The following is a 23,971-nucleotide window of genomic DNA, read 5'->3' as shown; positions in this document are numbered from 1 at the left end:
TTGATAAAAAAAAAGCAAAACAAAAAAAAAAAGAAAAGCCACCCTTTCTTATTGGTGGAAAAATGTACCATGTCGACCAATCAAAAAATTATATAGTAACATGTGGCTTTTGGTTGTATAGGAAGACGGGGTAATCATTACTGTAATGATACTAACCAAAGTCTGATGAAGTGCATGTGTGCTTGAAATGCACCTGCTCTGTGCTGCACTCTGTTAAGCATGTCTTTGTATTTCTGTTATTTTTTAAAGATACTACCCTATTAATTTCTCCCCACATTCTCCACATTTCATGCCACAAACTTTTTTCCTAAAAGACTGCTATTGAAAAAACAATAATCTGCAAGGAGACAGTTTCAGGTCACAATTCTAGTTTTACTACTAACAAGCTTGACAGTTTTTCTGTGGTTACAGAAAAGCAGATGAGTTTGTATGTGATCTGGAACTGAGCCACTTTTCTCGGGCATGTGTGTTTGAGAATGCTGGTGTATGTTGACAGGACACGCCCACTTTGTGTGTATTAAGAGGGGAGAAAAGCAGAAGCTGAAACATTGCTGCTACACTATCAGTCAGTCAGCAGCCAGGAACAGGCCGGCAGTGTGTTTCTGCTCTCAACGATCCACCCTTTTCACCTCTTCAGTCAGATTCTCTGCAACAGCTTGACATGATGCTCGAGCATGAGGAGTTCACCAAAGCAGGCAAGAAAGCTGGCTTGCAGATTTGGAGGATTGAGAATATGGAGTTGGTCCCTGTGCCTGACAACTTACATGGGAGCTTCTACACAGGGGATGCTTATGTGATTCTCTACACTGTCAAAAAGAAAGAGAGCTCTTTTTACCATCTGCACTACTGGCTGGGTAAGTGACTAAAGCTCTGGACCTAATTCATTGTGTCAGTTTATTGTTCCACTCAGAATAAGGGAAATGAGTTATAATTGGATGTAATAACCTATCATTGGAAGAAGTCCTATTTCAGAGGGGTCCTCCAGGGTAACAGATAAATCTCAAATTAAATTCCAAGGAACCACTCAAGAGCTTCCTTAGAAGTTCTAAGGAAAGAAAAAAAAGTCCACAAATGTACAAAGTTACCAACGCCAGGATGTGACACTATCTTTATAACACCTGTGAAGTTGATTCTGCTCTATTCCCTGAGAAATCACAAAATCATACAAAATCATACAATATTGCTTCATATACAGGTCAGACATACGTTTTAACATCGTTTTTGCTCTGACCAGCTGATTTTGTTTAGATTTTTTTTTCACAACATAAACAATCATTTTTGTTACTTTTCATTTTTCATCTTTAATTTTAATAACTTTTATGTTTTCTTATCATGTGCAACAGGTTAAAGAACCCTTCTTAATTTCTATTCAAACAAATGTCTTATGTAGTTGGTGATCTAACTGCGTTGCTGTATTAGGAAGCTGTGTAGATAGCAAAAGCATTTACAGAGAAAATAATTTTCCTCACAGCTTTCTGAATGATCCACATTCAGCTATAACACAAACTTCACTCTAAACTGTTCCAGAAAATAGTAATGTCAAAGTAGCTTACTGTATATTTTACAGTTTTGTACTGTCTTTCTAGAATATCATTAAATTTACATAAGTAGACTGATTTTACATGTCAAAGGTAAAATAACATAACATCACTGTAAATATTTACTTGTTTTTTAAATATATTTTTTGTACATATGCATATTTAGTTTGTAAAAATACATTCAGAAATATATCATAATTTCACAAATATTTGTCTGTTATGTGAGAGAATGATCTTTTAATTCAAATGTAATACTATGGAAAAATATATAAAATGATCGAAAATTAATGAGAATTAATGATAATTTTGCTGAAAATTTCATGTCATCTAGGTCTGATTCAATAATTCAGAGGTAACAAGTGAAAATATAATTAATAGGAATAAAAACTAAAAAAAAAAACATATAAAACATTGCACGCTGTGCTAATTATATATTTTAAAAAATAAATGTAGAGGTAGGAATTGCAATTAATATGAATCTCAAAGTATTCACAACATTCCTGAACAGAAATAGGCCTCTGCACCTGGGGTGAGGGTGTGGCCATGAAAACAATGTGACATGCCATTGGATGTTGGGACACATAATAACATGACACTAAGCATCGGCCAATGAATGCGAACTAACAACCACAAGGTTGCGTGTATGGCAGCACTATAGGAACAAATCCTAATATAAAAGTATTTTACTGCATTTTAGTTTTGTTCTGTTCTTCTAGAATATCATTAAAGTTACATAAATAGACTGATTTCACATTTCAAATGTAAATTAAAGTTAAATCACTGCAATGTAATAAAACATAATTTTCATGGTTATTAAATGTATCTGTCTGTACATATGCATATTTAGATACAGATTCACAAATGTATCATCATTTCACAAATATCTGTGCGTTATTTGAAAGATTGAACTGTTGAATTCAAATGTAATGCTATGGAAAAGTATATAACATGATTCCTATAAGCTTGTGTTACATCACATAAGTATTATTATCACTGCTGTTCAAGGCGATCGTGGCTCAAGATTTGGCAGTTCACCTTGTGATCAGAAGGTTGCCGGTTCGAGCCCTGGCTCGGACACTCTCCGTCGTTGTGTCCGTGGTCAAGACTCTTCACCTACCGCCTACTAGTGACGGCCAGAGGGGCCCTCTGTCAGTCTGTCCCAGGGCATGCAATCCATTATTATTTAAACCAACTGTTAACTGTATATTTCTGTACATTTACGTATTATGATTCATATTGCCACATTCATTGACCTTGTTTATAGGTAATTTCATTGTGGCTGCAGCTCAGGTGGTAGAGCGGGTCATCTACTGATCGGAAGGTTGGTGGTTCGATCCCTGGCTTCCCCAGTCTGCAAATATCCCAAATATCCTTGGGCAAGATACTAACCCCAAATTGCTCTCCGATGCATCCATCGGAGTATGAAAGTGTGTGTGAATGTTACTTAGAAAGCACTTAGAAAAATGTGCTTGTGCAAATGCGTGTGAATGGGTGAATGTACAAGTTGTGTAGAGCGCTTTGAGTGCTCAGAAAGAGTAGAAAAGCACTATATAAGAACCAGTCCATTTACCATTGTTTGATCACGTTAAAATGTTCCTAATTTAATGTCTAAAAGCACTTGGAAAAGGCAGAATCCCATGTAAAATTAGCGCAACAAACTGTATTGTCATTACTGGAAATAACTGTATTTTTATGAGGAAGTTATTTTCTGTTATTTTACGGTAGTATTTTGGCGCCCGAGCTGCCAGAATATAACCGTTGTTTTAAGATGTTTTTTTTAACAGTGTATCTAAATGCTTAAACTTTATAAAAATATTGTAGTGTCCTATCAGAATACCTGCCAACAATGCTGTCTTTGTCAGGTTTGTCGTATAGACCATCCCCTGCGCTGCTCCTCCTCCTCCTGCAGTTTACTTCACGGTTGGGACTAATTCATGAAAAGTGCTACGTATTAAATATACACATGGAGTACTACACAGTATATATAGTATCTGTCATCATAAATTGGTAACCCACTTAACGGATTGCACTCACATATGATGCTGGCCTGATGCCTTCTGGACCAAGTAGAAGCTTATTGTTAGTTTTTGTTGTTACTTCACTGCTTCATTTTCAAGGACGCTTTATTGGCTACGTGACTCAATAGCTCAGTGAGTGAAATGTTGTAAAATCACAATGAGAAGGTGCTGCAAAGTCACCAACTCCATCAAGCTTGATTTGCATAGTTAAAAAAATATTGCAACAGTAAAATATGAAGTTTGTTGTTAATTTGCTGTGGATAAATGACTAAGGTACCAGTTTGCTTTCTTCAGCAACATGTCACCACTACTTCACACCTCAGGAAAGTTTAGCCAGAAAATCAGTCCTCGCTTGTTCCATACAATCACTACACATCATGCTAACAATAAGTGTGTGTATGAAGCTTGATATACTTTAATGCTGTGTGCCATAAAGTTTCCAAAACCTGAATAAGCCTTTCTCGAGCTGACGGCTCCATCATAGCCACACCTCATTATTCACGCCTGGCGTTACCTGATCCCCCTGATAATCACACAATGATCATATCCAAACTAATCATTTACTGACAACAGCTGATTATCTTTTTAACATTGAGCTGTGGCGTTACTCTTACTGCTTTTATTTATTTGCAGCAGAGAAGAAGAAAAGCCTAAAACACTCTTGGTTTTGGCTTGTCATTCTGCACCACATAGGTTATCAGTAGCAGCATGTCATAGATATAAGAAATCTGTAATGGTGTAACAAACAGTACATGAGTTCACACTTCAACACTTAGCGCTCTAGTTTAAGTTTTGGTGCCGCATCTCTTCATGCCTCCTTTTTGCACACTTCACTTGCAACAACTTTGCAAACAGTAGGCATCGCACAAAAGTATGTTGAGCCACACCAACCTACAGTTTTTGATTGGAACCATTTTGACAACAATTCAAAATGTGAAAGTAAACACCAAATGTGTACTGAGTAACTCTACTCTACTCTACTCTCAACATTCTGTCTGGTGCTTGTCCATTAAGAACGATGGATATACACCTACAAAACTATATAGTATGGACATATTTTCTTTTTTCTATGCTGATATGTAGATGAGCTGTGTGTATGTTTGGCAGCATGTAAACATGACTGGACTTGCTTGAGTATATTTGTAATCCTTAGGGTGTTTATAAAAGTGAGGGATATTTGTGTGCTTTGATTTTCTGATTGAATAAAACATAAAAATCAAGTGAAATACATTAATTGTACTTAGGGGTTCACTTCACCCAATTTTCATTGTTTCCTAAAAAGTTACATTCAAACAAAGCAAGTTGTTATATCTAGATGGCACTAAATGCTGCTCGGGTTTTCTAAGCTTCTTTTTTGTGACTTTAAGAAAACAAACAAGCTGAACAAACATTCACACACACATTGGCACTGTGATGGGTGCGTCAGAGAGCAGCTTGGGTTAATATGATGCCCAAGGATAGTTAGCGTGACAAGACTGGAGCAGCCAGTCATCAGTAGATAACCTGCTCTGCCTCTTTAGTTACAGTCACCCCTTTTTTCTGTTATGTAACAGACTGCTATTTTTCAATAAATTGTTCTTGTACAATTATCACAACGCTAGTAGTAGTTTTACCACTATTATGGTAAGACTTCTGTTTACGCTCTACAAGTAATTCTTCCTCTAATGGTTCCATGTTATTTTCTAGCACTGGGCTGACAGCATTATTCTTTTGACTTAGACACAAAGAAATCTCCAGTAGCTTTACTCTTTGACAAAGTTTGTATTGGTAGTGTGCAGCTTTAACCAGCAACTTGTCATGCTTGTCTTATTCTGACGGTTCACTCTTTGTTGACATTTCCTTCTCATGTTGATTCAGCTGCTGTCTCAGCTTTGTCTGGGATGTTTCTTTTCTATCCGGGCAAAAGTCTGGAGAGAATGTCAGCATTATTCATAACTTCACCAAGTTCATAATGTCAACATGAAGTCTCCCTAACCCACCAGGGGCAGATAGCAGTGTTAGTTTGGGGGCTTGTCCATTGAGACAAGGACCCGAGTTGCAGGGTGAGAGTCCATTTATTTATAATATCAACAACAATAAATCACACTCTTGTGATACTTCGACTTTTTAGTCACTGTATCTCTAGCTCAGTTTATTCACTCCAACACTGCTCTTTTCCTCCTATCCCAGTTTACCACTAAAACAGAGAGCGTGTGATTAAATAATCAGTCCCAGCTGCCCTGCGAGTCTCCAGGGCACTGCCTGCTGAACCCACTGCACCACCACTCCTCTGCATCGGAGCCTCAGACCACACTACGGTCACATACCTCTACCATTTGAACGAGGCCAGGGAGCCACTCGGCCATGTCTACTCCCCTCTCTGTGAGCAGGAGAGGAAATCAGCCACCACCGTGTCCCCGGCCTATAGACCACCTCAAACTTAAATGGCTGGAGGGCGAGATGCCACTGGGTGATCTAGGCACTGGCATCTTTCAGTGGAACCATTATGCATGGTCTGAACAGACAGGCACAGGCCTCTCTCAGACAGTTTCTGCCTGATGTACACAACAGAGCCATCAACCCCCCTTACCTGCAAGGACAAAACAGTGATGTGTTCAAAACGTCTTTATGCAGAATAAAAGGAAAGGAAAATTAGGTGTGTGGAGCAGGGGTTCCCCACAGAGAGCCTCTTTTACTGAGTCAGACACACTGAGTGTGTTCGACCTGTGTTCAGTTGTCACAGCTCACTAGGTATAATCTGTTCCTAACCATCACAAATGGAAATGTCAGTGATAAGTCATCATGTGACCATCAATTGTTATCACAAAGGCTGATCTTAGAGTGTCGTCTCCTGTGAAGCTGCTCTAGCAATTGCATCTGGCACTTGGTCTGGGCCACCACCACTTAGTCCCCGTGCATCACGGTGAGCTCCACCAGCATCTGTGCCAGCAGCTGGTCTGGCAGGACCCGAAGCACACACAGGCAGAGTTGCAGGATGAGTGTCCAGTTAAGTACAATGTCAAAAACCCCAGATCACACTCTTGTGAATTTCAGGATGGCCCTGGTTGCACCGCATTGGCAGGCATTTAGGTTCACAAGTTTTAACAAACAATAATGTGTTTTTCAGGTAACTGTCAAAGAGTTTTATGTAGGAAAGGTTTCAACTGTTTTCATTTTACCATAATGGTGATGCGTATCAGGCCCTTCAGGTAGCCATGATTCAGTAACAAGGTGGAGACCTATGCTGACAGAACAGTGGAGGCGACTGTGAATTTCAGAATGAAACCAGGCCACCATGAGTCTGCTCGACTGACCTGTGGTCACTGTGAAGTCTTTCCACTTCCTGGGAACCATCATCTTCCCAGGATCTGCAGTGGGAAGCTCATCAAAACAGCACATTAAAGGACATTTTTCTTGTAGCAGCCGAAGAAGTTCAACCTGTCAGTGATGGTGCACTTCTGCTTCTTCATTACTGAAGCCATCCTCAATTCCTCCATAACAATTTGCTGCTGGCACTGCCAGAGACAATGGCAGAATACAGCACATCACCTGCTCTGCTCACAAGTTGATTGGCAGCAATGAGCTTTCTCTTCCAAAACCTAAATGTTTCCCTGGCCCCGGGGCAGGCAAAAGAGATCCCTGTTGACACCATCCACCCCAGAAATAAACTTTTTGAGTCACTCCATGCCTGATGGACCAGATGGAGGCAGGAGGCTCTGGTCCATCCGGAATAACACCTTATGACATTCAGCAGTTTACTTCAACATACAGTTGGATTGCTTAACTACTTTCTCACTGTCCTTATTTATTATTGACAGGAAACGAGTGCAGCCAGGATGAGAGCACTGCTGCAGCCATCTTTACTGTGCAGTTGGATGATTACTTGGGTGGAAAGCCAGTCCAGTACCGAGAACTACAGGGGGTTGAGTCAACTGCCTTCACCAGCTACTTCAAAGGAGGGCTCACTTACAAAGTATGTTCATTCATGAGCTCTGCTGCAACATGCTGATCTTTTAATTACAATTCTAGATGTCTAAAGCTCCTGAACCACAAGTGCCAACGTCATCATTGCATTCAGTTCATGGAGGAACATATGGTTATTTAAACTATCATCTTGCAGGAGGACTGTTCTCTGCTGTGCCCATAGTAGAAAAACAAATATGGTCTATATTCTCAAACAGAATTAAAAATATGATTGTGTAACTTTAGTGGTTCTGACAGTCGTTGTCCATGACCTGTTAATCACGTGAGGCATCACATGAGCCATGGTGGGGATAAGGGTGTATGTCAAAGGAAGTTAAGGATGAAACCACCCTGCCCCACCCCATCATGTGGCCCATTGAAGTCACCTAAGGGCATGTGTGAGTGGGCATTGAAGCCCCTGGCTCTCAAGACTGTGTGGGTGGTGGCTGATGGTGTTGTCAGCCACTACCTCTGTATAGTGAAGGTTTTTTGACTTTGGACTTTGAAAGGGGAAAATGGCTTTTTCCTTTTTAAACCATCTGTTTTCTTAGTCCAAGATGTGGTGTCCTCAAAAGAGTGTCGTTTGTGCTTTGAGTGCATTTAAAGAACAAAGGACACTTCAACCCTCACTTACACCTTGCCTTAGGTAACCAAAGTAGTATACAACTTATACCATGCATACCATTTAGAAATTGTCACTAGCTGGCTTTTGCAATTTAAAGTTTATTGTTACTGTAGGCTCAAAAATATGACTTTACAGACCACTTGATTTTTTTTGTCCTTTATTAACTAGCCAGATATTTTTTTTACGTTGACTTTATACCATAACGTTGTACTCTGCAAACCCTGCTACATTATATTTGGGAACAATGACTGGAAAGAAACAGCATGAGAGAGTAAGAAAGAGAAGTGACAGTGCAGTGTAAACAGAGAAGGTTGACAGCATAATATGTTCTCTGTCCACAGACAGGGGGTGTGGCCTCAGGTTTCAACCATGTGGTCACCAATGATCTTACAGCACAGAGACTTCTACATGTCAAGGGTCGGCGTGTTGTCAGAGCCACCCAAGTCCCCTTCAGTTGGTCCAGCTTCAACAGTGGAGACTGCTTCATCATTGACCTTGGAGATGTAAGGACAAACTGGTATATACTATACTGCCAAAAGTATTTCATTATCACTCATTGTACCTAATGGTACTGTCACCTCATCAGAGCACTTTGTTCTAAAAATGCAGGTTGACTTGTAATTCTAGTGTATCTAAAAACAGAACGGGAGCCAGAGCCTTCAGCTTCCAGGCCCCACTTCTGTAGAACGAGCACCCAAATCTGGATTTAGGACAAAGGCACCCTCTCTACTTATAAGTATTAAAAAAGGGGTTTTTTTTGTAAAATAATAATAATAATAATAATAATAATAATAATAATAATAATAATAATAATAATAATAAAAGGGTCAATTTCAGAAGCTCAGGACATTGTATTATGGTACAGGATGCCACTTATGCGACTAGTGGTGTACTGACCCACAAAGTGGAAGGCCACCCAAAATCATAGAGCTGGGTCAGCCACATTCAAGCGTTACATCACAAAGAGCAGGGAAGATATGTTCTCTGGATCGATGAATCCCATTTCTCCATCTGGTAATCTCACTGGCAAGTCTGGGTTTGGCATTGCCAGGAACATGGAACTGGCTGCATTTTGCCAAATGCAGGAAGACTGATGGTGTATCCAAAGCTGATAAAACAGCTTTGGAATAAATTAGAGGGGAGACTGTGAGCCAACATCAGTATTTGACCTCACAAATGTGCTTCTGGATGAATGGTCAAAAATATAAAAACACTCTTAAAACCTGTGGAGCTATATTAAACCCTAAAGATAAAGAATGGGATGTTACTCAAGTTCATATGCGTGTGAAGGCAGATATAGTATATGTAGACACTATGTGTATCTGCAGGGAGAGTGTAAATTAAATAGGGCCCAGAGCCAAGTTTGTATTGCCTTGTCTAACTGTTGTTGTGTCAGCAGAAGATCTACCAGTGGTGTGGATCCAAGTGTAACAAGTATGAGCGACTGAAGGCAACACAAGTGGCCAGGGGTATCCGTGACAACGAAAGGAATGCTCGTGCAGAAGTGATAGTCGTAGAAGAAGGAAGTGAACCATCAAAGTTAACAGATGTAAGTCCTATTTTATAGCTGTTAAGTTATTTTGCATTTGGGTTTCCTGTTCTAAACATATACACTACCAGTCTAAAGTTTGGACACACCTTGTCATTCAATGTTTTGGTTTTTTTATTATTATTTTAACTGCTTTGTACATTGTAGATACATACTGAAGACTACTTTGTTGACAGTGCTGCAAACTCTTGGCCTTCATGATGTAGTCCACCTGAAATGGTTTCCCCTCACAGGTGAGCCTGTCAGGGTTCATTTGTGGAGTTTCTTGCCTTCTTAATGGGGTTGGGACCATCAGTTCTGTTGTGCAGAAGTCGGGTTGGTGCACAGCTGACAGCTCTGTTTGACAACTGTTAGAAATCATATTATGGCGAGAACCAATCAGCTAAGTAAAGAGAAACAACAGTTCATCATTACTGTAAGGACTGAAGGTCAGTCAGTCCGGAAAAAGCAACCTCCAGGCTGTGTGAGAGCTATTTGACCAAGTGCAGTCGCAAAAACCATCAAGTGCTACAATTAAACTGTCTGACATGAGGACGCCCCAGGAAAGGAAGACCAAGAGTCCCTCTGCTGCTGAGGATACATTCATCTGATGATGAGTCCACAGCTGAGATCTTTGGTTCCACCTGCCGTGTGTTTGTGCGACACAGAACGGTGAATGATGGTCTCTACATGCAAGGTTCCCACCGTGAAGCATGAGGAGGTGTGATGGTGTCGGGGGCTTTGCTGGTGACACTGTTGGGGATTTATTCAAAACTGAGGGAGAGATGGAGTGCTGCCTCCACAGTCTGGCCTCCACAGTCACCTGACCTAAACCCAGTGGGGATGGTTTGGGATGAGATGGAGGAACAACAAGAGCTCAGCATCTCTGAACTCCTTCAGGACTGTTGGAAACCATTTCAGGTGACGACCTCATGAAGAGAGAGAATGCCGAGAGTGAGCAAAGCAGCAATCAAAGCAAAGAGTGGCTACTTTAGAGAATCTAAAATATAAAACATGCTTTGAATTATTTCACACTTTTTTTATTTACCACATAATTCCATATGTGTGCATTCATAGTTAGTTTTGATGAGAATCTACAATGTAAATAGTCATGAATGTACATGTACATGTACTATAGTACATGTACAGTAGCGGTTATTGATACGGGCGACACGGGCGGTTGCCCGGGGCGGCATCGTGGTGGGGGACGGCATCACGGGCATCGACGTCATGCCAGTGCATAGTGGGGATGGCATAGGCACCGATTGGTTTTCTATCGCCCTCCGTTTGCGAGGTGCGTCTGCTGCTTGCGGCACAGGGAGGAGGGGGTGGGGTGGCGGGGGATTCTCTGACTGGCTGGAGCAGCATCTAATAACCAACTCGCAAAATAAAACAAAATAAAACAAAACAACAAACAGGAAAACACCAGACATCATGATACAGACTTATAATTTGCATCGATGTTTTTTTGAAGTTCTGTACGCGAAAAGTGAGCGCGAGAGCCCTCGGTGCGCCTGCTCGCTGCTGAAGTCAAAGTAAAGTTTATTGTCATCTCCGCTACATACAGTCCAGTATATAGAGACACGAGACGACGAGGCTCCAGCTACAGCAGTGCAAGTAAACAAACAATAAATATAAGAAGAGTAAGAAAATAAATACACACTTTAGGACTCGGGGTAAAGGGATCAATAACAATTTAAAATTTATAATTTACAGTTGATGATTTAAAGTCTCACACAACCCGTCGAAAGGGGAGGGGCCGGCTGCTTCCAGATAGAGCGCATTTCATTTATAATGCTGTAAATCCAAGCCCATCATGTATTCATGATTTGAATCCTGGGTTGTGTGAAATCTCAGAAATAAACCCTAGACAAAGTGAATCTGTGAACTAAGGTGTAGGTCTTTTAGGTTATGTTGTGGTGATCCTCGTGTTGGGGGATTTGTGTTCATACTGGAGTGCAAAATTAAAACCAAGATGGACAAGAAAAGTTCAAAGCCATCAGGTGCTCAGTTTAGAAAAAGGAGAAAAGAAGAGGAGGAGAAACGAGCTAAAGATACAGGTGTGTGTGTGTTTCTCTGGTGAAATTCAGTATGGTTCCAACAACAGTTTTATGTTAATGTATAATCCTTAATATGTTTTATGTGAGTGTGGTGTGTGTGTGTGTGTGGGGGGGGGGGGGGGGGGGGGCAGAGGGAGTGTTCGCCCGGGGCGCCAAACAGGCTAGGACCGCCACTGTACATGTATATGTTCTATATACACTATAGGTCCATATAGCGTATACCACTACCAGGTATTGGTATACGCTACCTGTCAAAAGTTTGGACACAACTTCTCATTTAATGGTTTTTCTTTCTTTTCATGACCATGTGAGTGCATGGACCTCATTGGGCTGTTTCCCAACAAGCTGAGCAAGGAGATCAGGGTAGCTAAGAGGAGCTAAAGAAAGCTAAAGAAAACGAACAGCTTCTCAGCCAGTGACCCAGAATCCGTTTGGAGAGGCCTGCAGCACATCACCAAATACAAGAGTCCCTCCCCTAGCCCTGGTTGCTCATGACCTTAACACCTTCTACTGCAGATTTTAAAGACAACCCCCTAAAAATCCCATCTGCTCACCCTCAACTCACACCTACACAAAAAGACTACCTGCAGTCTCAATTCCCCCCACACACCCCCACCCTCTGACTCCCTACCTGCACTAAAGATCTGTGAGGAAGACGTGGGTCTACACTTGCAGAGACAGAAGACCAGAAAGGCTCCAGGATCTGACGACATGCCCCCCTTGAGCCTGAAAATCTGTGTGACCAACTGGCCCCCAATCTTCACCTGGATTATTAACAGATCTCTGGAACTGTGCTCCCTCCTGCTTCACACACTCCACCAAAGAAGTCCACCATCACAGGGCTAAATGACTACAGGCCCGAGGCCCTGACGGGATTATGGATGACTGTCTGGTCCCACCCTTTTCGATAGCTAATAAACATTTGCACTTCTAATTTCTTCATTTTTGTGTGAAGTACAGTTAGCCCCCTATTTTGTTGGAGAAAGACAGAGCTAGGTTTTTTTGGCGAGGGGGGGGGGGGGGGGGGTGCGTCTCTACATTAGCAGTGGACTTGAAATCAAACAAGAAATATATGTTTGAACTGTAGACTAAACACCTAATGCTGACAGATATTTGTGTTTTATTCGTTTTTTGTGTGTTGCTTCAGAAAACATAAGTTGATAAATCTACATATAAATACCATAGTGCAAAACATTCACTAGTTTTTTCACATGTGCATTGAATTCATGTTTTCAACTCATTTTTATTTCTTTTATGCTTGTTTATAGTTTGCTATATTTATGCTTTGGTTGAATTGTTTATTTTTGGATTTACTGGAAGCATTAATTGTTTCACTTCTTCTTTTTTTTTTTTTTGCTTTTTTCTGGTGTTGGACAGGTTCTTGGAGACAAGCCACCGCTGTCAGAGGGAGGTGATGATGATGACACAGAGGCAGACATGTCTAACAGAAAGATGGCTAAACTATATATGGTACAGTATTATCATCAACAAACACTGAAAAAAATCGACAAAGATCTTTTTTGTCTAATAGTTAGAATGTTTCCCCAAACACTGTCATAACTCTGAATCCTGCTAGCTGTTGCTGATGATACACAGCTACACAGCAACAGCAGATACAGCAGCTGGACCTTTAGCTGCAACACTCTGTGAGGCAAACTGCACACAAACTGTTTGTGTTTGTTGAGCTGATAGAAACATTATATTTGAAATTACCTCCCACTTAAAAAGTATTACTCCCTTTATGCTTGCATGTCTCTAAATCTAGCTAGATGCTGAAGTGTCGCAACCGCAACTTATGGACACCTGCAGTCGCTCTGGTGTGCAAAAAAAACCCCAAACAAAACAACAAGACGCCACTTCATCGCCTGACTTTGACACACAGTTTTGCATCTTTCACTTCTTTTTGTACAACAGTCCCTGGTGGTTAATATGCAAACACGACTGCCTTAATGAGTTACTGTTACTGTCAAATCAGTTTGATGGCCCGCAATGACATGAAATAATAACTCCCCTCAAATCCCTTAAACCAAAAATAACGTTTTGAAAATGAAAAAGTAGAAAGTAGAGATTTGCTTAAAGATGTAGGGAGTAAAAGTAAAAAGTTGTCAGAATAATAACTACTCAAGTAAAGTACAGATACCAGAAAATTCTACTTAAGTACAGTAACAGAGTATTTGTACTCCACCTCTGCATCATTCACACATTTAAACACATTCATATAAGAACTTTTTCTGTTTGTTTTCTATCTAACATTTGCACAAATTCTTAAATGAAGTCAAGAACCATCATATAACTTTTTATTATTATTATTATTATTATTATTACCAGGTGTCTGATGCATCAGGATCCATGACAGTGACTGTTGTGAAGGAAGAAAACCCCTTCCTGCAGAGTGACCTACTATCAGATGAATGCTTCATCCTGGATCACGGCAAAAACAAAATGATATTTGTATGGAAAGGTGCTCAAACAGTGTTAGCTAAGAGATTCTGGGACTTGCTTTGAATGGCTTGTTATAAGTGAAATAAGCTACCCAGTTTCATATCAGCATTGACTTCATCTATTTTTTTCCTGCAGGACATAATGCTAATCCCAATGAAAGAAAAGAGGCCATGAAAACAGCTGAGAACTTCATCAAGCAGATGGGCTACCCAGCAAACACACAGGTTTACTTTCAGTTTCACTTCATGGAAACTGGACATATTTTCACATTATTCTTTGAAAGTTTCCTGTAAGTAAAAGTACAGGACTATTGGAAAACTATCCTGTATTGGAAATGGAAATAGTTCCAGTGATGTTCCTCCTGATGGTCCTGCAGATTCAGGTGCTTCCAGAAGGAGGAGAGACTCCCATGTTCAAGCAGTTCTTCCTGGACTGGAAGGAGAGAGATCAGAGTGAGGGTTTTGGGAAGGTGTTCACCACTGAGAAGGTTGCCAAGATTCAGCAAGTTGAGTTTGATGCCTCAAAACTTCATGAGTCCCACCACATGGCAGCTCAGTATAACATGGTGGATGATGGGAGTGGAGAAACACAGGTGAATGAACTGTACTGTATGTCTGTGTATGTTCTCAGTCATCGAGGTCGTGGTAATCTGGACTTTTTAAAGTTTCTTGAAGAAAAGAAAGAAAGAAAGAGTGATCCTTACCTTTAAGTGCAGATGTACAGGTGACTCTTGTCCTGTCGAAGTGCTCACTCACATCTTGTGTGATTTGATCCCGATAGGGTGAGGCAAGGTCTCACAGTGGTTTCACCCGAAACCTCTGCTGATAATGACCCACACCCTTTCCAAACCTTGGCTCATGTGATGATGCACATGATCGATAGTTGGTCAACAACCCTCTTAAGGCACAACACCCACTAGGGTTTAAATACCTGAGACTCTCCACCATTTGGTTTTAGAACTGAAGAAGAAGAAGAAACTGAAAGAAGTCCTGTCTCTTTCTTTCCAAGCTCCCTAGAACTCTAAAAGTAGTGTCCATGTGAAACTATGCTGGTGCTTCACTTGTTACCTTTATCATTTTCTCTTTAGAGTTCACCGTCTTTGGGGTAACGTGGTTAATCCGACTGTTTTTGTTTTTTCCTGTTTTACCAGGAATACTGTGGAGACACAGTAACAATTTCCCACAAAAAATAAAAGAATAAAAAAAATAAATCTTCATTTCTGTGTTGTGGACTTGTAAAAAAAATTCAGTTCAATTCAGTTTTATTCATATAGCACCAAACAACAATTGCCTCAAGGCACTAAGATACATACACACTTTACTACTAAAAATATTCACTCGTCCATCTAAACCGTTGAATTCAGGCGTTCCAATAGCTTTCATGACCACAGGTGTGTGAAATCAAGTACCTGAGCATGCATCAGAATCCTGGTTCATTTGTGCTTAAAGACTACTGATGACATTGGGGATAAGACAGTGTTCAAATGGTGAGACTTACACTACCAGTCGAAAGTTTTAGAACACCCCCATTTTTCCAGATTTTTATTGAGAATTATGCAGTTTAATGTCTCATTGCACTCTGAAATGAAAGCATAGTACCAATAAGCAATTGGAATCAAATAAATCATGGAATCAGTTTATAGACCAAGTGGACCCGTCCTTTCACCTACTCGACGGCCTACAAAGATGCTGCGTGATGAATCGAAGATTTCAAACTTTGATTCATCAGTCCATAATACCTTCTTCCAGTCTTCAGTAGCCCAGTCGCAGTGTTTCATGGCCCAGACAAGCCTCTTTGTCTTATTCTGCCATCTTAGGGATGGCTTTCTTGCTGCAACTCATCCTGTCAAACCTGCAGTTTGCTCCAGCTTCTGAGCCTTTTGATGGTGAAGGAAACTGGACTCACTGACACCTTGACTTTCATTGCAGTTTCTCTGTAGGACAGACCTACATTTATAAGTGATGGTCTGTCTCTCTTCCAATGTTAATTGCCTTTTTCTCGCTATTTTTGTAGCAACACACTACTTTCTGCAGTACTGTTCGACTGATGCTCACAAGGGTATGATGCCACAGTGTGCTCCAACACTGCTTTCATGCAGACAGAGCGCGTTGGAAGTCATCCAGAGAAGTTGGAACATCTGTAGGAATTAGCAGCACCAGCTTTCAAAGCTTGATCAAACTCCTTTGCTGCAGAACAGATTTAAACTGTTGGCCCATGTTGTGTTCCCTGAAAAACCTTTTAATGTAATTCTGAAATGTACTTTTTTTCAGTTTTGGGCAACCTTACCTTTTATTTTAACCTCTGGCAGTTCACCACTTACCTTTGTACCATTTCAAACTATTCATTGGACTTGAACGACATGAATTGCAATAAATAACTGGAAAAATTGGGGTTTTCTAAAACCTTTGAGCGGTATTGTAAATAAAATTAAATTACACTGAAAATTGACAAGCAGCTGCTGGGCAAGGCAAGGCAAGGCAAGGCAAGGCAAGTTTATTTGTATAGCACAATTCAACAACAAGGTGATTCAAAGTGCTTTACAGAGACATTAGAAACAAGAACAAATAAAAAGCATGATTTAAAATTGATTAAAACAAGCAAATAAACTAACTAACTAATTAACAAACAAACAAACAAACAAAACAGTATATAAAATCAAAACAGATAAAATCAGAACAGTAGATAAAATCAGTAGTTAAATGTAAGTTTTGAAATTTAAGCTTAAAGTGTGGATTTGGTGCTTTATTCAAATGCAGCTGAGAATAGGTGAGTCTTCAACCTGGATTTAAATAAACTGAGTGTTTCAGCTGATCTGAGGCTTTCTGGGAGTTTGTTCCAGATATAAGGAGCATAAAAGCTGAATGCAGCTTCTCCGTGTCTGGTTCTGACTCTGGGAACTGATAAAAGACCGGATCCAGATGACCTGAGGGATCTGGAAGGTTCATACTGGGTCAGGAGGTCACTGATGTATTTTGGTCCTAAACCATTCAGAGCTTTATAGGCCAGCATCAGAACTTTAAAGTCTATCCTCTGACGGACAGGCAGCCAGTGTAAGGACCTCAGAGCTGGACTGATGTGGTCCACTTTTTTGGTCTTAGTGAGGACTCGAGCAGCAGAGTTCTGAATGAGCTGTAGTTGTCTGACTGATTTTTTAGGTAGACCTGTAAAGATGCTGTTACAGTAATCAAGCCTACTAAAGATGAATGCATGGACTAGTTTTTCCAGGTCCTGTTGAGACATCAGATCTTTTATCCTTGATATATTCTTGAGGTGATAGTAAGCTGACTTTGTTATTGTCTTAATGTGTTTTTCTAAGTTTAGGTCTGCATCCATCACTACACCCAAATTTCTCGCCTGGTTTGTGGTTTTTAGATGTATAGATTGAAGTTCTCTGGTGACCTGTAATCGTTTTTCTTTGGCGCCAAAGACTATTACCTCAGTTTTGTTTTTGTTTAGCTGGAGAAAATTGTGGCACAACCAGTCATTGATTTCCTCAATGCATTTACCAAGAGCCTGTACAGGGCCTCGGTCTCCTGGTGACATTGTGATATATATTTGTGTGTCATCTGCATAGCTGTGATAGTTTATTTTGTTGTTGTTTATAATCTGTGCCAGTGGGAGCATGTAGATGTTAAACAGAAGGGGTCCCAAGATGGAACCTTGGGGAACTCCACATGTGATACTTGTCTGCTCAGATGTGAAGTTACCTATTGATACAAAGTATTTCCTGTTTTCTAAGTATGTTTTGAACCAGTTTAGTACAGTTCCTGAAAGACCTGTCCAGTTCTCCAGTCGTTTGAGTAATATGTTGTGGTCAACTGTATCAAATGCTGCACTGAGATCCAGTAAAACTAGGACTGACATTTTTCCACTGTCTGTATTCAGACATATGTCATTAAACACTTTGGTCAGAGCAGTTTCAGTGTTGTGGTTCTGTCTAAAACCTGACTGGAAGGCATCGTAGCAATTATTCTGTTTTAAGAAGTAACTGAGCTGTTGAGAAACTGCTTTTTCAATGATCTTACTTAAAAACGGGAGATTTGAGGTCGGCCTGGGCAGCCAACTAGTTAACACGGAGAAGAAGACAGCAGTTGTGGTAGTGGTGGCAATCATCAGAAAGAAGGAGAGAAGAAAACAGAAGCACGAGGGGCTATAGGTGTGCTTCAGACTGTGGCTCTGAAACTGCTGTTGCTCTTTGAGCCTCAGTGAACTTTAGGTGGAGACCTCCATGTACTATAAGGAGCTTTCATGTCTTGACATTGGTGGCATTGATGTCCTTGTGTGGCCAGTTTATTATTCCACCTGAGTATCTGATGCCTGGTAATCTGTATGTATTGATAGCATGGGTCTTATTCTTATCACTGAGATGGCTTCTCAGCACTTGTCTTACCTTCTAAATTGGTACACTCCAGTGAGATCTTTGAGGTCTCGCAGGAGCTTCTAGTTGTCCCTAGGTCTAGATTAAAACACAGAGGAGATCGGACTTTTGCTGTGACTGCTCTGAAACTGTGGACTAAACTGCCTTTACATATCAGATCCTCTCCAACACTGGATACTTTTAAAACTCGTCTAAAGGCCCATTTTTACTCCTTGGCTTTTAAGGCCAGTCAGGTCTGTCATTATTTTATTATTTTCTTATCCTTAATTTTACTTTCTTTTTAAATTTTATCTGATTATTCTATTGTACAGTACTTTGGTCAACAGTTGTTGTTTTTAAAAGTGCTATATAAAGTAAAATTAATTTGCTTTGATTCTGGAGCTATTTGGCTGTAGGTGACATGATTCATGTTGGCACATGATACTAGGAACACTGCTTTGAGGGAAGATGAGTTGACCTATTGCAACAGCAAATCAGTTTTTGTTGAAAATTATTATGGTGTTACTAGAGAAATAACTATTCTTATTTTTCTCATTTTATAGATCTGGAGGGTGGAGAGCAGTGGTAGGGTCCCTGTTGATCCTAAGAACTATGGTCAGTTCTACGGTGGAGACTGCTACATCATCCTGTACACTTACAGGAAGGGGCAGATAATCTACACCTGGTATGAGTTCAGAAACTGAGCTACTTTGCATCCAATACACATGCTCTGATTCTCACCACCAAATGTCCTGTCACTGCTGATGCTGGTAAAAAGTGGTGCACCCCCAGGACTAGTCGACCTTTAGGGCACACTCCACATGGTCACTGGCCCTTTTGACACCATGCTATTTCCCTGCTTTCAGAAAATATGAGGGGGGTGGAGTCTCACTGTTATCTCTGTATTTAACACTGAAGCAGCTGAAACTGAGCAGCCCCGTCCACTAACTGACCAGATCAAGACTTCATATTATGCTCTGCTCACTGTATATGTATGCCAACACGTTCTCATCCCAAAACGTAACATATTACAAAATCGACAAATCGTCTGTATGTTACGCTTTCGGAAACAGGAGGAAAGATGAGAACCTTTTGGACTGAATCATTTATTGTGATTGGAAAACACTATCTAACACGATTAAGGTTGTGGTTTAGGTTAGGGAGCATCATCCTATTGGATTCCATCCACAATCCGGCGTGTATCACAGGGACGTGGAAGGTTACCTTTCGCATTCCTATGGAGCGCCTCGGGACGTGGCGGTATGTTACGCGTCGGGAATGAGAACAGTCTCTGTATGCTATTCTCATTACCAAGCAAGATGAAAGGACAAAGAATCCAAAATCGAATTCCAACATCATTATTAGACCAAGGGAATAAAACATCTTCAGGAAAGTGATAATGAAATCAATCAATGGAATAAAATCTGGGGGAGCATATTTTGGAGGGAGACATTAAAATACCAACCTGAGCCCTAAAGTTGAATCTGTTCATCTGGACGTAGCGTTCAGTCACTCATTCAAGTGTCTTCTTTGGTCTTAGGTGATTGCAGGTTCCCCAACCATATAAACAGTACATTTGCATAATGACTGAAACTTGCACCTGTAGTCTGCAGTCAGCTGAGACTGTAGAAGTCACCTGGATGAGTGACAAAACATTTCTCCCACTGAAAACGCTACATCCAGGTGAGCAGAATCAACTTTTTGGGATTTCCATACTTGGATGATTGAGCATAAAAAATTGTGAGACAAGGGTATCACAACAGTTTGTACACTGACTGGACCTTTTAGAAGGTTTGCAGAATTACAAAGGGGATTTACAAGGTAATTACAAGTAAGGGATTACTGTATCAAAAAAAAACTGAAACGGGAGAATTAAGGGAAGTTGACATACTAATTGACATCCTGAGTTATGCCTACAAGAAGAATACTACAAGAATGATTTGAAAAACAGATCAGGCTGATGGATCAAAATATAATGAATAAAGGATTCATGGTGATACAGGAAGGCAACGTGGGAAAAAGAACTCAACGCTGGCATATTGCAAAAGGACAAGCGTTCAGTGTTAAGTGAGGAAACCTCATCCAGAAGGTCAAAGAAGTGGAGAATGTTTGGGGAAAAAATGTTCATTTTATTTTGCATATCAGAAAACATTCTCCAAGCTATTGGAGCCATGTCGGCGGTTCCAAAGCTTGGAGAATGTTCTTCTGAGAAACCTTTGTCTGATACTCAGTGTTACACCACTCCAGGACAACTTGGTGTAAACAGCAGAACCGAGTTTATTTGGGTACTTCAGAACCGTGGCTTTCACATACAGAGCCCAAAAATACACTCTTCTTCTTTTCCTTTTTCGAACATAGTTTTTCTTTTTTCGTGACTGCCCCCTACTGGTGGAAAAACATGTAGCAGCCAAAAATCCAAACATATAGTTGAATAACACAAATACCAACAGATTTATGCAATGTTTTGGACATATTTTAGCTTTACACTTTACCAAGTGCTACATTCCTCCCCTGCTAAATAAATGTTGTCCCAACATTGAGGAAACATGACAATAAGAAACAAAAATAAACAACTATACTTCTCTTTTCCTTGTGACAACGTAGAGATGGCGTAAGTCGGAATAGGATTTAGCAGTGCTTTAAGATCACTTTCATGATGCACTATTGGACCTCAGGTGACAGAATCACATGTTACTCTCTTACCAGATAAGCATCGGCTTATAACAATGCTGAGTTGTTTCCAACAGTCCACATACAATTATTACCCTCTAAGACATTACTATCACTTTATCACGTGCTCCGGAGCTTATCAACTTAGATAGTAACCATTTAATCACAATTAACCTCATCAAACATAACGATCCAATGTCTTACGCTACCATCCCAAAAGTATCAAATACTTGTGTCACCATATTGGTAAGGCCTTGTAAGTCCCCATACATTTTTGAAAAGTAACATCATTTAAATTCAAAAAAACTCTTTCACAGTTCAATAATAACTAACTGGCACATAAGCTGCATAGTAAGGCATCTGTAGAGCTGCCCAAGGTACTCCAAACTGGTCATAGAATGGCGGTGCTGCTGCACTGGCATACAATGGGTTAACACTGTGACCAATTGCTCTTTGAACTGGTTGGCCAAACGCATCATAAGTCAATATTTTCCGTGGACATCTCTCCCTCTGAGATCTTCTCGGCTGCGGTTCCGACAGTTCTGGGTTCATTTCACTGGGCTGACCTGGCGAAGCAACAGTGTCTGATGATGCTGAGGTGTCATGTTCAGCGTTACCTTGTCCATTCACCATTTCTACTTGAAACTCTTCAGCATCCACTCTAAGCTCCGTGCTCTTTTGCTGAAGGTCCTGGTCCAGTTCAGTAGCAGGTGCAGACACCATTAAATCCCCTTGAGGCTGACAGTGGTGGTGCCTCACTCTCTGAGACCAATACTGTTCTTCATCATCTGAGCTCTCTATATGGTTCGATGCGTCTTGTAGGTCTCTTTGTTTTTGTGTCTGTGTAGTGTGGCATCGTTCAGTTCTTGTTATTGTGGGAAGCGGTAATGCATTACAGGGCATTAACATGTTGCGGTGGAGGATACGGCCTCGCCCAGCACCACGCTCCGGCTTAACCTCATAAACAGGGCTGTTTTCCCCCTTTTGAGAGATCACTATGTGAACTTGATCCTCCCAATAGGAGCGTAACTTTCCCGGGCCTCCCCTCTCTGACATGTTCCTGACAAGTACCCTGTCCCCAGGTGAGAGTACAGCACTTTGTCTCTTCAGGTCATAATGTGATTTCCCTCTTGCCAGAGTCTTTTTAATGTTTCTGGATGCAATGTCATATGCTTCTTTCATTTGTTGTTGCCATTTGTGAGCATAATCCTCATATGATTTGCATTTGTTCGTCTCACTCAGTCCAAAAATTACATCAATAGGGAGACGTGGATGTCTACCAAAGAGTAAATAAAAGTGCGAGTATCCTGTCGAGTCACTAGTTGTGCAATTATAGGCATGCACAACTTTGTTTACATAGTCACTCCAGTTTCCTTTCTTTTCCTCATCCAGGGTCCGGAGCATTGACAGCAAGGTGCGATTAAACCTTTCCACTGGGTTCCCCTGTGGATGGTAGGGTGTGGTCTTTGAATTGGCTATTCCTGTGTACTTCTGCAGCTGTTTGAATAAATGGTTTTCAAATTCTCTGCCTTGATCGTGATGTAATTTACCAGGAAAACCAAATTTCAAGGAAAAGTCATTAAAAATTTTATCTGCTGCTGTTTTGCCAGATTTGTTGCGTGTAGGGTAGGCTTGAGCAAACTTGGTGAAGTTGTCCTGTAACACTAAAATATACTCATACCCTCCCCTGCTCTTTTCGAGATGGACATAGTCTATTGAAACCATTTCAAAGGGTGCAGTAGCCGGCACGTGACACATGGGGGCCCTACACTGAACTGTAGGTTTTTTCTGAATATTACATTTGCACACCTGTGTGATGAAAAACTCAATATCTTTGTACATATTCGGCCAATAAAACCTACTCCTTGCCAAATTCATCACACGGTCCACCCCCAAGTGACCCATTTTGCAGTGAAGGTGTTTGTACACCAGTTCTTTGCGCGATTCCGGAATCACAATCTGAGTGTAAGTCACAGTCTTTCGTATCAGCAACCCGTCATCTGAGATAAACAGCTTTTTCCACTCGTGTAGTAGCTGTTTTCCTTTAGGGGTTTTGAGCGCTGATGTCTTGTCAAGACTCGCACCAGTACTCTTTAAGTTGAGAACATAAGCTATGGCAGGGTCCTGCTTTTGAGCTTGCAATAGCTCCTGCGTTGTGATCCTCACATCTGGCAGATTTTCTGTAAGTATTTTGTTTACTTCTGGATTGCATGTTATGGCTGATATCCAATCCAGTTGTTTGTCTTCCTGTGTTTCAATGGCATTCAGTACTGCGCTTAACACTTCAGGCGAACACAGCTCAGTACATTCTGACATGTATGAATCCATACTAGAAGGTGTTCTGGACAAAAAGTCTGCATCAACGTTACTTTTTCCGGGTCGGTATTTCAGTGTTATGTTAAAATCAGCCAGCTCGGAAACCCATCTGTGTCCTGTTGCATTCAGTTTAGCTGTGCCTAAAAAATTGGTTAAAGGGTTGTTATCACTGTACACTGTCACTGAGGGAGCATAGAACAAATAGTCTCTAAAGCGCTCAGTCACAGCCCATTTTAGTGCCAAAAACTCAAGTTTCCCTGAGTGCCACCTGTAGTTCCTCTCAGCTTGTGTTAATGTTCTTGACCCATATCCAATGACTCTTAATTTACTGTCCTGCCTCTGATACAAAACTGCACCAAGGCCTTCTTCTGAAGCATCAATGTGCAGAATGAAGGGTTCCTCAAACTTAGGATAAGCCATCACAGGTGGATTAGTCAAAACATCCACCAAATAGTCTAGTGCTTTTTGGTGGCTG

General features: G+C 40.8%; 1 protein-coding gene across 1 annotated transcript in view; it reads left to right on the top strand.

Annotated features, from left to right (window-relative positions):
- The first annotated feature begins 541 nt into the window (after positions 1-541).
- scin (scinderin) overlaps positions 542-23,971 on the top strand; it is a 44,630-nt gene continuing 21,200 nt past the window's right edge. Inside the window, exons 1-9 of the mRNA XM_082521167.1 lie at positions 542-854; positions 7,354-7,508; positions 8,465-8,626; positions 9,523-9,672; positions 13,089-13,181; positions 14,040-14,172; positions 14,289-14,377; positions 14,530-14,745; positions 19,074-19,195. Coding sequence (XP_082377293.1) covers positions 662-854; positions 7,354-7,508; positions 8,465-8,626; positions 9,523-9,672; positions 13,089-13,181; positions 14,040-14,172; positions 14,289-14,377; positions 14,530-14,745; positions 19,074-19,195 — 1,313 coding nt within the window. The 5' untranslated portion in view covers positions 542-661. The remainder of the gene's footprint in view (positions 855-7,353; positions 7,509-8,464; positions 8,627-9,522; positions 9,673-13,088; positions 13,182-14,039; positions 14,173-14,288; positions 14,378-14,529; positions 14,746-19,073; positions 19,196-23,971) is intronic.

The sequence above is a fragment of the Aulonocara stuartgranti genome, assembly GCF_965226115.1.
Source record: "Aulonocara stuartgranti genome assembly, chromosome: 22".
Taxonomy (NCBI): domain Eukaryota; kingdom Metazoa; phylum Chordata; class Actinopteri; order Cichliformes; family Cichlidae; genus Aulonocara; species Aulonocara stuartgranti.
Note: the sequence above shows the minus strand (reverse complement) of the source record. Positions and strands in the feature narration are given on the sequence as shown.